Here is a 17,221-nt window from a genome sequence, read left to right on the forward strand (position 1 = left end):
ACACGTGGACACAAAAAAGAGGAATAGGACCCCAGTATAAAAGGCGAAAGAAACAAAGATGAGGGGGGGCTGGCCACCAGGGAGTTTTGGCTAGGAAAGCCAAGCTCGCCCATGTAGTGTTCCCCGCAGGAATTACGATTAAAACCACTCACCTATGCCCAAACCATACCTTTGAAGCCCACTCTCTACAAATGATATTGTGGGAGGCCTTTCTACTTACGAGTCCAATTTTATCTTGGAGTTGTTACAAATTGTGCCCCTACACATGATCACACAATTTAAATTAATTTAAGAGTTAGAAGAATGATGGGAGGAAGAAAAGCCTATATACCCAAGGTTGTCAAGATCGAGATTTTATGTATAATTGTTGGAGGTAAGTGGGAATCGTGAATCATAAGATCTTACTTATTTTCAGATTTAAAGCAAAAAACACATTAGTAGTTACTTTGTATGTTGAATTTTCAAGTAAATTATGAATTCATCCATTAAAAAAAGAAAAAGAAAAAAGATTTGCATTGTATGATATAATTTGCATGACATAAATACTAATGAAACAAATACACTTAAGTTTTGACTCAATGTATCTAAAAAGTTCAACAAATGTTAAATTAGCAACCAAGTACCAAAATATTTATTAACATATATGGGAAATATTTTCCAATTTCTAAGTTCCAAGTTTAAAATCCAAAATAAGTTAGCAAATGAAATCCAAAAGTAAGATGAATATTTAGGTGAAGTGAATATTTAATCATTCAAATTCTGATGTTCTTATAACCACCATCCTAATCATCATTATCCATTTCATCATCTATGTAGACATTGTATATTTGTATACTAAAACTACAAAATACATCAAAATACAATTTCACACACAACTATTCAAGTTATACCACTCAGCAACAATTACGGGATATGCTCAAAAAAATAATCAATCAATATACAAATACAAGCATAACGGATAAAATTATATATAAAAGAATATTTTAATAATATTAGAACACAAATTAACATACTGATCAAACAAATTTAACAATACTATAGCTTAAAAGGCAACAAAGGCAATATAAAATTCTTCATTTAGAAATGATGCAGAATTCCTTCATTTTGATTACAAGTGAACTAGAAACTAGAAAGCATTTGCATATGTTAACATAATTTTCTAGAAAAAATAAAAAGTCATACCAAAAATAAAAACCCTTAAAGCTTTATCAAAACCAAAAATTTATCCCATTAAAAAAAAATCAAAAATTTATTGTGAGGGCAGGTTGTCCAAGCACCTTTTTTTGGGTTATAGGCCTTGCACGAGAATGATTAGACACCCAAGGATGGTTAAAGGTTCCATGCATATCTAATTCAGAAGACCGAGGAGAAAAGAGAAGATTGATGTAGCAGCTGAGATTCCCAAGGAGCAGAGGAACCTCGGGAATGCTTTAGGGAGTCAACCATTTTGAAAGGATAAACTTCAGGGGAAATAGCAGAGCCGTATTAGCAATGGAAAGAAGAAAGATTTTAGGAGATTGTCACCAACACATTAAATGCACTGCACCAAATCAGCTGGCCGCATTTATGGAGAAATGACATCTAAACAGTGCCATCCCAGCTCACAGCTTCTCTCATTGCTTCCAGGAGGGCCTTGATTGGACAAGAATCCAAGGGATTTCCTAGAAAGTGAATAGGTGGAAGGCTGGGATATATGGAAACATGACTATATAAGGAAATGACCATAATAAAAATAGGGCACGAAATTTGAGAAAAAAAGGATAGAAGAAACCTCTGTATACAAATAAACTTGATTAATACAAGAACATCCCATCCTCGAGCTTGACCGAGGATCGATATTTTCATCAATTTTGTGTGTTAAATCTTATTGTCTTGGATCCAATTTGTTAAAGGCCTGAACTTAATTAGCATGATAGCTTGCTTGCTAGACTCACTCTCTAACAAATTTATTGTTTTGGACTTTTTGGGCTAGCTTCCATAGTTCTTGGCGGGCCTAAGTATCAAACCTAGTCCTTACATTTATGTTTTGGTAGAATCTATAAAATCGGTAGGATCCTACACGATCCTACAATTTTTACGATTCTAGTGCAATCTTAAATATTTTGGTAAGGTGGGATCGTAAAATCGTGTGATCTTATGATCCATATCATGATTTTGACAATTATGTATATACCAAAATATTATATTGTATAGATATTATAAAAAAAAATGAAAAAATGTTAGGAAAAAAAGAGTGGCGTGGTTGATTAGGTGGCGCTATAGGAGCTTTACAAATTAAATGCAACGTATCCATTATTATATATAGTACATATTTGTCATGATAAAATGGTGATCACCCATTTACCATAGACAAAATTAACATATAGTGAGGTACATTAGAAATTTAGAAGCAGTATATTTCAATGTTTAAGCCAATCTATATTTGACTTCTATAGTCCATATCTCCCACTATTTTTTAAGATGTTTCTTCTATACATGTTGGATGCAGGTCATAATCACATAAATCACAAGAGAACACCCAGAATCGTCCTCGCTGCTTGCAAGAGTCACATACATATGCTTTGGCCATGTCTAGCTTAAGTAAATGTTCATGCTTTGTATCCTTTGTATGTCGAGGCAACGAATCTCCTTCCTTTTTCAAGGCTGCTTCCAACTCTCCTAGCTTTGATTGAGTAAATGGGAAAGCCTTGGCACCATACAAGGAGATGATGGCCCTACCATTTGTGCCAACGATTTTTCCATCTTCTCCAATTAGGACTAAAGATGGAATCGCTTTGATGCCAAAAATCCTACATAGGTCACGTCGTGTTTTGTCCAAGTATGGTATAGCAAACCATGGCATGCTTTTAAGACTCAGATCAAATTCATTGAGGTCTCGATCTGTTGAGATGAAAATAATTTCGAAACAATTTTGTTCTTTGGAAGTAGTCATGATCTCATTGTAAGCTTCTAAAAGTTGTGAATTGAAGGTATGGCAAGGTGGGCACCAATGTGCTCCGAAGTAGAGGCCTATTGTCTTACCAACAAGATCAGACACTAATACCTGCAAAGAGTCAAAACATGTCAACTCTATTCCAAAGCATAAGCCCCCCCATCCGGCCATCCCCCACCTTAAAAAAAAGGAAAATTATGACTTCACATCAACACTGTCTACACTTCGTACTCAGAGTGTATAAAATGTGGACATTGTTAGAAAATGTTGACATTGTGGACACTGTTGATGTTAAGTAATTCTAGTTAGCAGAAATATATGTACATCACCTTTCTACCATCCTTGTTTTCGACATGATTTCGTCCTTCATGTGCCAAAAGATCTTCTAATGTTCCTCCTTCAAGCTTTGCAGCATCAATAGCCTTCAGTTCCTCTCTTCTACTCCTTGTGAAGGGAAATGCTTCAACCCCATAATCTTCAATTAACCCAATCAAGTCCTCTTGATCAATTGATGTTATTTCATCCCAAGTCAATGGAATTAATGATGGAAGATGTTTAACATGGCACATATTGAGCAATCGTCTATTGAAATTCACATCAAATGGAACTGCAAGCCACGGCATGGACTTGAAGTCTTCCTTGAATTCATTTTCATTGTGATCAAAGGAAACAAACACAATCTCTATCTTTTCACATCTTGCTCTCAGGGTGTCATAAAGTTGTACCAGTTTGGGGATAAAAGTTTTACAGGGTCTACACCAGTTTGCTGAGAAGAGAAGGCAAGTTGTCTTACCATAACAAGATGATAAGGGTACCTAATTTCATGATCAGTATTCACAAATTTCTATGTTAGTATTAAGATATTAAAACCAAGCTAACAAATTTATTAATTCTGGTAATCAGGAAGCTATTAAGGTTTAGTATAGGTTCAAATTTATTGTAGCAGCATAGACAAGAAAGATGCTCGTAAGTGAGAATACCTATGTTTCAAGTATTGAAGAAAAAGAAATTAAAAGGTTACCTTTCCCTCGCCAGATAAAAGGAACTGAACCCCTTCAGCTGCAAGGATTGTCAAAATGTTTCGGCTATCAATACATTTGGCTTGGTAATTAGGCACTGCCATTAGAGCTACCAAAAAAAGCTGCTATCCACTCTTCCTTCAAGAAAGTTTACCGATCAAGATTGAATTAAATAGTAATGATACTGTAACGATCAAAGAAGCATCTAGTATTGCTTTGCGTTTTTATTTTTATTCTTGTTGGAGTTTATTCTCAACTGATTTTAGGAGGGGGAGGTTCAGACAAAATGTCTACTTAGGGAGATGAGCCTACAAGACATCTATTTTACTTTATAAAATGTTAGATAAGGAACAAATGACAATCGAAGCATATTCCCACTTGAGGATGCAGAGTCAAATGGCCTTCCAAGTGTGCAGGGTGGTCCTTGTGGATCACATTCTATCCGTGTGATACAATCTCTCTTTCTTTTTCTTTTGACTCGATATTGTTTCAAACTTAGGTTACATTTAGTTGGAGTGAAAATAGGGAAGACAAAAAATTGGGGGAGAAAATAGGATAACTTTTGGGTGGGAAGGGTATTTCATTGGAGCGATATTAGGGAAGAGTAAACAAGGGCGGCACTAGCTAAGGCCAAGGGGGTTCAAATAAACCCCCTAACTTGGCAAAATAATATATATATATATATATATATATATATAATATTTTATTTTTATTTTGTTTTGATCCCTTAAAACAAAAATTGAACACTTTGATCTTAATTTTTTTCAAGCACAGTTAAAAAAACCTTGAGTATGATCTTCTTACCAATATCTTGGTATTTTTAAACAAAGAAAAAAGCTCAACGAAAAACTAATTTGATCTAAAACCTTAAAAATTAACTGTTGAATCAGAATATGCTTTTAATTTGTTTTTGTTAAGTAGGGATTGGGGATTGGGGGCGTGGAACATGCCGAAAGTGATTGAGTGAAGACAAAAGAAAATGTTAACACAACAAAATTTTCCTTAATCTCCATTTGAAAACAACTTATCTAATTTTTTGTTAAAAATATTGTAGATAAAAGGTAAAAACTAAATAAAATAAGTAGGAACTCACATGGGACCTGTGAATAGTAGGGCGGAAAAAAAAACAATAAGTCGGCTTATAATCAAGACCCAAACACATACTTAATACAATTACAAAGAACAATAGTTATCAAGGTTGAGTTGAATTGTTAAATAAAAAAATTGTAAAGAGTAAGACATACAAATAGATCAAATAATTCTGATCAATAATAATTAAAGTTCACTCAACAACAATAATTAATATGTTTATTGTATTTAGAAACAATAGATGATTTTCAAGATTTCATTTTAGTAACAATAATTAGTACATTCATTGTATTATGAAACAATATGCCAAATGAACTAATAATTTATCTTTTAGTCTCTTGCTAGTACTATGAACAAATTTGTAATAAGAAAACCTCATTGACCACAAGATTCATCTCCTATTCAAAATTCATATTTTTATTAACCCCCTATAAAAAAAAAATAATAATCCTAGAGCTGTTATGGAAAGAAATGATGGGACTTGACTGTTTTCTCCTCGGACCCACCATTTTTCAGCCCCTAAATTAGATAAAAAAAATGGAGAGGAGAAGAGGTTAGATGGAAATTACTCATCTACCTCTTCCCCTCCTCCCCAAAACTAAATTCCACATTAAACTCTTTTTTTTTTTTTTTGTGTACTTTGCTCTACGTTTGTTGCTTATTTTATTTCAAAAAAATTTTCCTTTCTTAGTTGAACTAACTGAAATTCATAAAAAATCTAATGTTAGTGACACAATATTTTTCATAATTATTGCGATTTGAGCAATGTTACTTTAAATATAAAAGGACTAATGCTAAAAATACAAACTTTCTTACAAATCAGGTTATATGATGAGTAATTATTAACAAGTGAAAAAGTAATATTAATAGCGGGCTAAGATAAGACCAAGTAATACTCAATTAAAAAAAGATAGAAGCAGGCCCGGACCATGGTCTCATTATTTCTTCTAGGCTATCTTGCAGCCCATCAAAAGCACAAAAAAGGCCACAGAAACCAAATCCCCTAGGCCGTAATGTAAGCTCAGCCCAAACCAACACTTTCAATTCCAAAAAGGGCATCAATGTCATTCACACCCACATAAAAGCAAAACCCTAGCACCCATTTTCTCTTCTTTATATTTTATACAAGTGCTCCCCTTGCCCTCCTCTCTCGTCTGCCGCTGCAATCTCTTCTCAACTTCACAAATGGTCTCTCTCTCTTTCTCTGCTAAACTGTTTCTACTTTCTTTGTCTGTATTTTTGAACTGTTTTCTAACTCTGTTTTTCTGTGTTTTCTAAAACACAATAAATAAAAACAACCTATGCAGGCTTCCGAGAAGAAACTGAGTAACCCAATGAGGGAAATCAAAGTGCAAAAGCTTGTCCTTAACATCTCCGTTGGTGAGAGTGGTGATCGTCTCACCAGGGCCGCTAAGGTTTTTCCTTTTCCTCTTCTTATCAATTATATATGCGTGTGTGTATGTGTGTGCGCGCATTTCTATCCTCACCTATGGTATCATGTAAATCCTGTGCTACCCCCAACTGGGTTTTGATTGTTTTTGGTTGGGATCTTGTATTTGTTTATGTTTAGGTGTTGGAGCAGCTCAGTGGCCAAAATCCAGTTTTCTCAAAAGGTATTTTTTTTTTTACGTCTTTTTATTTTTGGGCTTTTAACAATTTTGTTTGTTTGGAACTCTAAGAAAATAGAGAGAATGAGTTAGATCTCTGATTGTTTGGGAGTTACAACAAGGATTCTTATATTGACTTACTTTGATACATTGTCTTCTGGCTTAGTTGGATAAAATTTATGTTTTGGAATGTTGGATTGAGTTGGGCCTTTTTTGTTTTCTTTTATTAGTTATCGTCTGTAATTAAATAATGGGTTTTTTGGTTTATTTGGTTGCTGAGCAAAGATGGATAAGCTTTTTTGTAGTGTCCAAGAAAGGGTTCCTAATGGAACTACATGTGCCTTCGCTGATTTGGGTTCTAAGTTTCTATTTCATCATGTTTTCTCTTCCTTGATTTTCTCAGCAGTCAAATGGTTGGTTGAGTTTTATTTTTTGGCTTTGCTATGTGAAAATGTTGGAAAAGATTGACTACTGTTTTAACATTTTTCAATATTGAAGATTTCACACAATGCTGAATTGTTGGTACCATATCTTGCAATAAAAAGTAATTTCCAGATCTTCAATTTTTACATTTTTCTTTAACTAGCTAGTAGCTACTACTAGTGTAGAATACCAAATATATATGCATTCAGAAGGGCAATTTTGTCTTCCAAAAGCCAGTAGTTTACTTTGGGTATTGATAAAAAAATTGATGTTCATTAGGAAACATGGTTGCTGTTGGTTTCTATACTCCTTACTGTTGATTTTATATTAGGGCAAATTTTTGCCTACCTGTGGTTTAAAATTTGACACTTTTCCCACTTGAGGTTTGACCAAAATTTAAATTGCCTACTTTTGGCTTGAAATTTCATGATGCAAGTGTTCTGATGGATAGTTTTTGATTTTAATTGATCCTGTATTTTTGTGTTTTTGGAGGGGGGAGACATAAAAGTGGAGAAAAATTACATATTTAGCTCTGTTTTTAATAGAGGTGGGTTATAGAAATCTAACTGAGCTAACCTCAAGTGGGTAAAGTGTCAAATTTCAAACCATAGGTAGGTAACTTAAATTTTGGATAAAGCCTCAAAGGATAAAGCCTTGCTAGTTTAAAATTTTGGAATAGCCTGAGTTTTTACTCTCAAGGCACATGTGAGACCTCAGAACTCTGCTTCGGAGGTTAAGTGGTGATTGTGGTGCATCTCGGGTTCAAAACATGTCTAGTGAAAAAGATTTGACAGTGTAGCCAAAGTGATTACCTAGGTTATCATCTGCGGAAATTGACTGTTTTTTTGCAATTTCTTTTTGCTGGTGGTAACCAGTGTCAGTTAATTTCATGTTTCTCTTGATGCTGTTCTGCTGTTTGATTCTTACATATTTTTTTGTCAATTGACAGCAAGGTACACTGTGCGGTCCTTTGGTATCAGACGTAATGAAAAGATTGCATGCTATGTCACTGTTAGGGGTGACAAGGCAATGCAGCTTTTGGAGAGCGGTTTGAAGGTGAAGGAATATGAGCTGCTGCGAAGGAACTTTAGTGATACTGGATGTTTTGGGTTTGGTATTCAGGAGCACATTGATTTGGGAATCAAGTAAGCTAATTTGTCCTTGAAACTTCATTTATGCCTAAATTTGGCTTCCATACATTTAATGGTGCATCAACTTGGTGCAAATCCGTTTGATTTTGAAATAGCCTAACGTAAACCTTGATTAATAGTAAATTATCTCTCTCTCTCTAGTATAATTATTTTACTCTTGCTAAAAACTTGGGGGAAAAACCCAAAAACATTTTCTTATATTATTGTTTTTGTGGTAACTTTCATGTTAAAAAATAGATGTTCATTAGAAAAGTAGTGATTCCTTGTATTATTTTTTGATGCATCATTGTGCTCCAGTTTTAATATTTATTTTCATTTGTTGGTCATCTTATGAGTCTCTAGCCCAACCTGAGATGCATGTTTACTGTTTTTAAATAGCTATTGGGTGTTCCAGAACCACCAAGGTGAATAATTGCCAGGTGAAATTGAGCGAGTCTTTTTAACCAACTGGCCACTGTAACTGTTTCAGTTTGTGATGTTTAAGTTGTAGGGTGTTGAGGTTCATAAAAGAACAAAGATTTTTTTTTTTTTAAGAATCAAAAATAAAAAAGGCAGGGCAACAAGGATGGCAGGGCAAGGATAGGGAATGGCTTGTTGCACTGATTCTCTGTATAGTATATGACAAACCAACTTAATTTTCAACACTGTTGGGCTAATGTAATCAGCTTGGGATGGGATGATCAAATAACTAATAATTTTTTTTTAGATGTAATGAATTGGTTATTGGGTAACTAACCAATAAAAGATCTAATCTGTTTTTGAGAAAGGTTTTCCCAAACTCATAATGTTTCCTATGCATGTATGTTTGGTATCACTATAATGTATTGTCTTTCACTCCCATTGTCATTTCCTTGTTTAATTGACCCACTTTAGTCATTGTGTATAAAACTGGTAGGTTATTTTGAGTTACTTTCATTGTTGCGAATAGTGCTTCTTGTCCCAAATCTAAATGAATGATATACTTATTTGGTTTGGATGCACAGTCTGTTATTCTTATTCTTCCCTGTTATTTATTTGTTATCACCATGATTCAGGTATGATCCTTCAACCGGTATTTACGGGATGGACTTCTTTGTTGTGCTGGAGCGCCCTGGTTACCGTGTTGGCCGTCGTCGCAGGTGCAAGTCTCGTGTTGGGATCCAGCACAGGGTCACAAAGGATGATGCCATGAAATGGTTCCAGGTCAAATATGAGGGTGTGATCCTCAACAAGTCTCAGAATATCACAGGTTAATAGGCATGGAAGATTTTGACTTAGGTTGTTATGTAGACCAGTGTTCTTTACTATTATTATCTTTCTTTTTCCAGTTTTGGGAGAGCTTGGGATAATGTTTTCTGGGACAAAATCTGTTAATTTTTTGCTCCTTTATATATTTTCAGCAGTTTCAGCTGACATCTGAATCACTATCATGATAGTTATCTTCAGACAATTAGTTTTTCTATGATAATGAGTATTTTGTGTTTTGGCTTTCAATGCATTTAGCATTTTGCCTCTGCCTTGTCTATATCATGTTCCATTTACCTTGAGCTATCCAATGGATGATAAGGTCACAAAGTCTGGTGATCGCAGACTCATGAATTTCAATGGCACCTTAAAATATACAAGACTATATAGGATGACTGAATTCTCTCAAAATGCTTGTATCACCCAGTGTGTATTCTCTACTTGCAACCCTTTAATTGGCCATAGTCCTCTTCCCATTGTTTTTCTTGTAGCCTATTGTTCTTGTATGTACTTTCTAACTTTCAGTTAGTCCTGGACTATTCTGACGTTTTCGTCCTGGTATTGCTTTAAAATGTTGTTTTTGGGGGCATTAGGCCAAATCCTACGTTGGTAAATAATTTTTAATTGGCTGTGTTCTCATTGTCCGAGTTATAGCTTTATTTATCCAGAATAAAAACTTGTAAAAAAGGCTGCTGGGCACTGGTTTGACAAATTGAAAAAAAAATGCGGGTTGAATCCTCGTTGTCCTTCAATGTGTTAAGAGTTTTTTCTCTCAAAGAGTTATGACCTGTTTGGTACATAAATTTAAACACATGTTCTTAGTTTTTAAGCAATATTACACGTATTTTCATAACTTTTTTATCAATACGTATTTTCAAAAAATACTAAAAACTGTTGTTAAGAAATACTAGAATTCCTGTGAGTATTATTCAGAATTGTTATTGGTAGAACTCAACAATTTTTTTTTTTTTTTTTTTTTTTTGAGAAACTAGAACTCAACAATTTGGTTGTATCTTAGAGACAAGTTTGTGATAAATATTGTCTAAGAATAACAATTTTGTGCATAGACTTAAGATATGACATTGGATGTTTAAAAATCAAATAACTGCTACGAATAATACATGGGGGGTTAAAAATGGGAGTTGGTGCTAAAAAAAAAAACCCATTTATACCTCAATTTTATCTATTTGAACACCCTATTCCACAATCTATTTTGCATTTTATCTCCTAATGTAACAGTCAACCCATTAAAAGAATATAAATCCATAAAAAAAAACCAGCAGTAAACCTAGCCACATACCCACAACCCAAAATCAGTGAGAAAGCAACCAACAACCATCTTTGCAAATACAACGAAAACAAACCTAATATACCCACCATAAACTCACAACAAACCCATACCAAACACAACCACTAACAGCAAGTCGACCACCACCAACTACAACCACAACACTGAGACCCAAACCCACCAACCAACCACTGTAACCAAACTTGAAAATTACTACAATCCAAAACACACTGAAGTCCACCATGATCTCCACCATAATCATTGTGACCCAAAACCCACCATCCAACACCACGACCCAAATTGGAACAAACCGCAACCTAAACCCACTAATCTCTCCAAGCCATTGGTGGCAAAGTCTCAGAGAGAGAAGGATGAGAGAGAGAAGTGAGAGAGTAGCATTTGTGCTACAATGAGTTACTATTAAGCAGTTCACTCTATCACAAATGCTACTTTTTTAGCTTTAGCAAAACTGATGTAGGTATGTTTTATTCATTGAGGTGCTAAAATAGCATTTTGGGTATTTAAATATACCCCATGCTAATGCTCTTAAAATGAGAAAGACTGATTTAAATCAATTTGAATACGAAAATTGATGTTATAGTTGCAAAATCATTTTGTTCTTCTAATGATGGGTTGAGAAGCCATAATGAATTTGAGAGTTCTCTAACAAACAAATAAGCTACAATGAATTTGAGAGTACTCCTAAGGCTAGTCCACATCTACTTACACATTTACAAATCCCATCTCTAGTCCCATCCACTTATCTCTACACTTGTGTATCCAAGCACATATGACAATGATTTGAAACCAAGGCACTTGGGAGTTAGTCCTTGCTTCTCTGTGGTGATCAAGCCATTCTAGTGTGATCACCTCCCTCCACCTCCCTCTCTAGACGCTCTAATACATTTCCTTCATTCAATGGGTGGAGCTGAGGATGGAAAAAATTTGTCCACCATGCGTGTTTGATACAAATGATAGAAAAGTGGAACACACACACATATAAAAAGTAAAATGAGAGGATAGTAAAGATTATTTGAACTTACTATTATACTCCTATAAAGTTTTTAATTATTACATAAGAAAAAAAATTATAAATATATATATATATATTTGTTTAATTAAGAAGAAAAATGATTTTTTTTTTTTTTGAGATTTACTATTATACTCATAAATTTTTTATTATTATATAAGAAAAAAAATATCTATTAAATTAATAAAGATAATTTAATTATTTTTCTGAGTATAACTTAAAAAACTAATTTTTGATTAATTATTTGTTTTATGCTTGATGTAGGGAGATGACTTATGTAACCCAAATAATAGATTTTCAAAGTCCTAATAACATTGGGCCATGGGCTAAAACAGGCCAAAAACTTATTCCACTAGGATGAAAAGCCTCCCCAAGGGTCCACACCTTGGAATAAGGACCAAAGGATGCATTACCAAGGATCCAGTGAAGGCCTCCCCAAATGGTCTATACCTCGGACCACGGACCAAAGGGCCCGCCATCATGAATCAGATCATAATTTACCACGGATTCCATCCGAAGTGAAATGTTTCTACCAGACTAACAATGTTAGCTTAAATCCTAACTCCCATGCTTTTGAGGAGTAATTCCAATACGTACGTGGCTATCCAAGGATGCCTTTCTAAAGCTTCTTGATAGATCTACAACAACCCGCCTGACACACTTGCATTTAATATTAGATAACTAATTAGAATAAGACAAGAAGCCCCAAAAGTCTCTATTCATCATAACATTGAGAAAAGAAGAGCCTAATGGGACAGAAGGCTGTTCAATTGAATAAAGACAGCTCATGCTGGAGAAGAAAACGAAGCACATTAAAGAAAGGATAGTGATGAAAAAGGAGGAGGAGGGGGAATATAAAAGAGAGGAAACTAATAGCAAGGAAAGGGGGGATTCGGATTTTAAGAATTAAAAGAAAAGAGAGATACACACTATAATGAACTGGCAAAAAATCCTTATGAATAAATCTTTGATGTTATTTTATTCAGAAAAATGTTTGGTTCATGTTCAAATCTCCCATTATGAATTATTGCAAACCCACAATATAAGTTAATTGTGATCACAAGCCCAAATTAAATTGATTTTAAGCTTGTGTTTCCATACTTGAAATGGGATTTCATTTTGTATTTGGAGGGTTAGGTAGCTTCTATTTGATGAGACGGATGAATGCTTCGTTTTAGTTTATATACTCAAGTGGAAACATTTTGTCATTAGGTTGGTTAACAAAAAATTGTCAAGAAGGGTACACAAGTCATTTGACTTTTTAAAGCTCCGTCTCCTCCTCAATTTCTCTTTAAGGAGATCAAATTTTGGTGGGTCTAGTAGAAAAATCTAGGACTTTAGCTTTTCCTCTACATTTTCTTTTGTAAACTAAATTGAGAAAAATGAAAATTCTTAGTTTACAATATACTAACAATGTAAGATTTAGATTGTAAACTAAACAAAATGTACAATATTGTACACTTTTTACAAATAAAACTATAAATCCATAATTTAATTAATATCTAATAATATATCAATCTCAAGCCCAAGAAAGCTACCCAATAATAATAATAACCATTTGAAAAAATATGTTAAATGCATCAATATGCACAAGTGAAAAAAAAGAAGATGATATGATGATACAAATAAAGAAAAGCAATAGAGATTGTACTAGGCACACGTGCTTAGCTAGCTCACAAAGTCTCAAGATTAGGTAGCTCAGAAGATGGAGAAATTATTTGGTTCTCCCGGGTGGATGAGTGACGTGGTCCTCCTAAGTAATGTCAATAGAAAGCAGTCACATATTAAAAAAATATGACTTAGCCTTTGGGACCACATTTGCTGCAATACATAAATAAGCTCCAACCTTTTAAAAACAAATACACTTCACTTCTAATACTGATTTACTTAGCCTTTTAAAACCCATCATATTTTCTAATCATAAAAAATTTCATTCTTTTAATACTTTCTTATCTTGGGCTTTTTACCAAACATGTAGAAGGCACTATATTATAAACTACATAAAGACAAAACATGGCAGGAAAATAATACTTTGAAGAGTGAACGAGTTTTTGTAACATGGTTAGTTGCAGTGATGAGATTTGGATTCTGACAACCACTTTAGTCATAGTTTACACCCACAATTTTTGTAATTGTGTCCTCACATGGTTTTAAAAACCGAACCGAATTGGCCCGTCTAATCGGTTCAACAGGGAATCAAGTACTAGTCCAGTCTGGTAAAAAATGCCCAAAATTGTAAAAAATCGAGAACCAAAGGTAAATCCAGTTTTGCCCATAGTTTGGTTTTTAAAACCATGTTCTTTCTACTCATCCATGGGAAAAGAAGGAAACAAGCCTGAACAAGTTAGGCCCAAAAACAAAGTTAATTCAAAATTTCAAAGCTTGTTCATGCAAAGAAAAATTCCTTCAATGATGCAGGAAGGGAGAGAGAAGAGAGCTGGGTAGTTAGGAAAATTTTGGGATATAGAAATTTTAGTGACACAACTAAGTAAATCAGTATTAGAAGTGAAGTGCATTTGTTTTTAAAAGGCTGGAGCTCATTTACATATTGCAGCAGCAAGTGTGGTCCCAAAGGCTAAGTATTTTTTTTTTTAAAAAAATATGTAGTTGCTATTTATTGGTGAACATCACTTAGGAGGACCACATCACTCATCTACTCGGGAGGACCAAATAATTTCTCAAGGTGGGCTCAAGACTTTGTAAGAGAAATCAAATCTCAAGCTTATATTTCTAATAATACACACAACATCAAAGGTTTTATTTTAACATTCAATACATTAAAAATAATATAAACAACATAATAAAATAATATATCCAACACAATAAACAACAACCACAACCATTAACAAATTAAAATACTATTTTTTTAACACCCCACATTAAAAAATTAGTTTTTATTTTGAGTTTAAGCAACAATGAGCTGCTATCTCTAGTAGCTATAGCAGCTCATTGTAGCTCAAACTCAAATTTTTTTAAGTTTGCCTTCTTTGCTATATGTGGTGGGCCTTTTTGTGTTGTTGGGCTTCGATCCCTCCTTCTGTACTGTGACTCATGAGTCTAAGGTAAGAGAGTTGAGACTGGCCTAAATGCGGCTACACTTTAGACCAAATTTGTGCACAAGTTGGGCCGTCCCAATATAGACGTGTTCTGGCAGAGACATCACGAGCTAAGTGTATGATGTGGCCACAGCAGGAACAATTGTTACAGATGTTATAGCAGAAATACAATACGGTAGGATAACTGTAACACTAAACGAAATAAATGAGACTAACACTGAGAAGGAAGGTAGCTAATAAGGTTATGGCAGAATAATACAACAAATGAAAATAACTTTACAGCAAACAGTTTACTAATTGAACGGTAAACTAATCACCCGATAAGCATGAATAGTAAAAAGGAAACATGTTTGCCATTGAAGTAGGCTTAGCCTTTCAGCATAGGCGGACTCAAGAAGGGAGTCCATCTCTAATGTTGGTAACCTCAAGGAAAAGGCTTTTGCTGCAGAAGCTACACACTTTGGAAAAATGGCCTAAATGGTTTAAGCTTTAAATTTCAATTCTTCAGAGAGTGGGTTTGTTAAGAGGGTGAGGAAAAGATGGTCCATTGATGCATGCCTTTATTTCTACCACTTATCTCTCTAGTTTTTCTGTGTATTCTTTCTCTTTCTCTGTTTTTTTTTTTTTCCCCTACCTCACTTCCCTTCCGTTCCCCCCCCACCTCTCTTCACTATTCATAGCTACCCCTTTTTATACCATATGCTGTGGTGGGATTTGCCATTTTTACCCCTTAATTGCTTTTGGCTCCTTATGGGTGTCCTTCAAGGACTGCCCACTAGCTGCTCAGCCACTACCCCTACTAAGAGTGTGTTGGTTGCATCACTCTCCAATCCCAGACAAAATTGCTTATCTCATTTTTACCTCTCTCCCCTTTTATTTCACTCCTCTGGATAAGGATCCAGCTCCCTCTCATCACCTACCTTTATGACATGCATTAGATGGTCCCAGCCCATACTTATCTCTTTTGGGTGAGATGTCATCCCAGCAGGACATCTCTCCCTAAAGAAGCTTAAGTGGGAACCCCAGAATAGACCTCATTTTCTCCCCACCGCCAAACCACACCCTTTGAAAGCCTTAATCTGTGGCCCACCTTCCATATATTGGCTGGGTACAAGTAGGTGGTGCCCATGTCCTTTGTGCATACTCCACTCCGTTTGAATTTTGTTTTCTTTCTGGCCTTCACACCATTTCTGTTGCCTCCGTGTTTGTTTGATTCTGCTGTATGTGTTGGTTGGTGTATATCTTTTGTGGCATGAAGGGTGTGTGGGATTTTGGGCTCATATTCTCTACCTTTTACCCCTTCTTCGACTGGGCGTTGCTTGGGCAAAAGCCCTCATCTTCCTGCCAAGCCCATGTTTTCCCTTTTTTGTGTCCGTGAGCCTTTTGGCTATTAATCTTTTCACATCACTTCATTGTGTCTGCTATAACTTTACCTCTCCTTTTACTTCTTGTTACCCTGTGGACTTGGGTTGATGTTCTCGCCGTGCTAGCCCACTTTTTCATCAATCTTTTGTTCAGGGTTTCCTAGGCCCACTTTTCACATCTTTACCTTTTTTGGGTTTTGTTGGCCAACATTCCTGCTGTACCTACCCATTTCATTACTTCATTCCTGCTGTACCTACCCATTTCATTACTTCATTCTTTGGGCTTCCTCAACCCGTTTACTTTTTTCTTTACCACTTTTACTTCCATGGGCTTTTTGTTAGATCCTTTGGGTTTCTTCGGCCCAATTACCACATCTTTACCTCTTATTACTTTTCAGTCTTATTGGCCTTTAAGTCGACCCATTGAGTTTACTTATTCATTTCCCAGGCTTCCCTGACCCATTTACCTCTTTTTATTCTCATGGGTTTACTACTTCATTCTTTGAGCTTTCTTGGCCCATTTACTTTTTCTTTACCTCTTTTATTTTTGTGGGCTTGCTAGCCATCAATCTTGCCATTTCAGCTTGCTAGGCTTGTTTTCTCATTCCTCACCGTTTTTCCCTTCTCACCTTCTCTATATCGTTGGGCTTCTTCTTCTGTTGAGCCCTTTGTCAAAAATGGGCATCAACACTATAGAATACATTTTTATGGTATTGATTGCTAAGCCTTATTGAGGATGCTCTAAAGGGCATAAAGAAGAAGTCAAAAACAGCTTCAAGAAGCTGGAAAAAAAGAAAAGGAGAAAATGAGCTGAAAGAAGAGGAAGAAGAAGGTGGGTACAAGAAACGGATCTAAGGAAATATGAGTATTCACCACAAAAAATTAATTTTTCTATAGTGGCGTTTTCTATAGGAGAAGAAGAAAATGGGAGGTGGTGACGTGGCTCACTCTTTTTTTTTTTTTTTTTTTTCTTGATTTCTCCTCTCTCTTTTTTTTTTTTTTTTTTTTCAAATTCTTTGCTGGCTTATAATTGTTTTC

General features: G+C 35.0%; 2 protein-coding genes across 3 annotated transcripts; one reads left to right on the top strand and one right to left on the bottom strand.

Annotated features, from left to right (window-relative positions):
• Window positions 1-2,274: 2,274 nt before the first annotated feature.
• Window positions 2,275-4,284, bottom strand: LOC115957655 (probable nucleoredoxin 3). Its single transcript, XM_031075950.1, has 3 exons — window positions 3,954-4,284; window positions 3,262-3,747; window positions 2,275-3,043 (listed from the first exon to the last, which is right to left on the bottom strand). The coding sequence occupies exons 1-3, from the start codon at window positions 4,053-4,055 to the stop codon at window positions 2,456-2,458; spliced, it is 1,176 nt and encodes a 391-aa protein (XP_030931810.1). The 5' UTR covers window positions 4,056-4,284; the 3' UTR covers window positions 2,275-2,455.
• Window positions 4,285-6,117: 1,833 nt separating this feature from the next.
• LOC115957283 (60S ribosomal protein L11) lies at window positions 6,118-9,694 on the top strand. 2 transcript variants are annotated; one of them, XM_031075496.1, is made up of 5 exons: window positions 6,118-6,228; window positions 6,348-6,455; window positions 6,611-6,653; window positions 8,020-8,215; window positions 9,256-9,694. In XM_031075496.1, the coding sequence occupies exons 1-5, from the start codon at window positions 6,226-6,228 to the stop codon at window positions 9,452-9,454; spliced, it is 549 nt and encodes a 182-aa protein (XP_030931356.1). In that variant the 5' UTR covers window positions 6,118-6,225; the 3' UTR covers window positions 9,455-9,694. The 2 variants fall into 2 exon arrangements, with proteins under 2 accessions (XP_030931356.1, XP_030931355.1); XM_031075495.1 differs by lacking the exon at window positions 6,118-6,228 and having other exon boundaries at window positions 6,342-6,455.
• The last annotated feature ends 7,527 nt before the right edge of the window (window positions 9,695-17,221 follow it).

Source organism: Quercus lobata, chromosome 8, assembly GCF_001633185.2.
Source record: "Quercus lobata isolate SW786 chromosome 8, ValleyOak3.0 Primary Assembly, whole genome shotgun sequence".
Taxonomy (NCBI): Eukaryota; Viridiplantae; Streptophyta; class Magnoliopsida; order Fagales; family Fagaceae; genus Quercus; species Quercus lobata.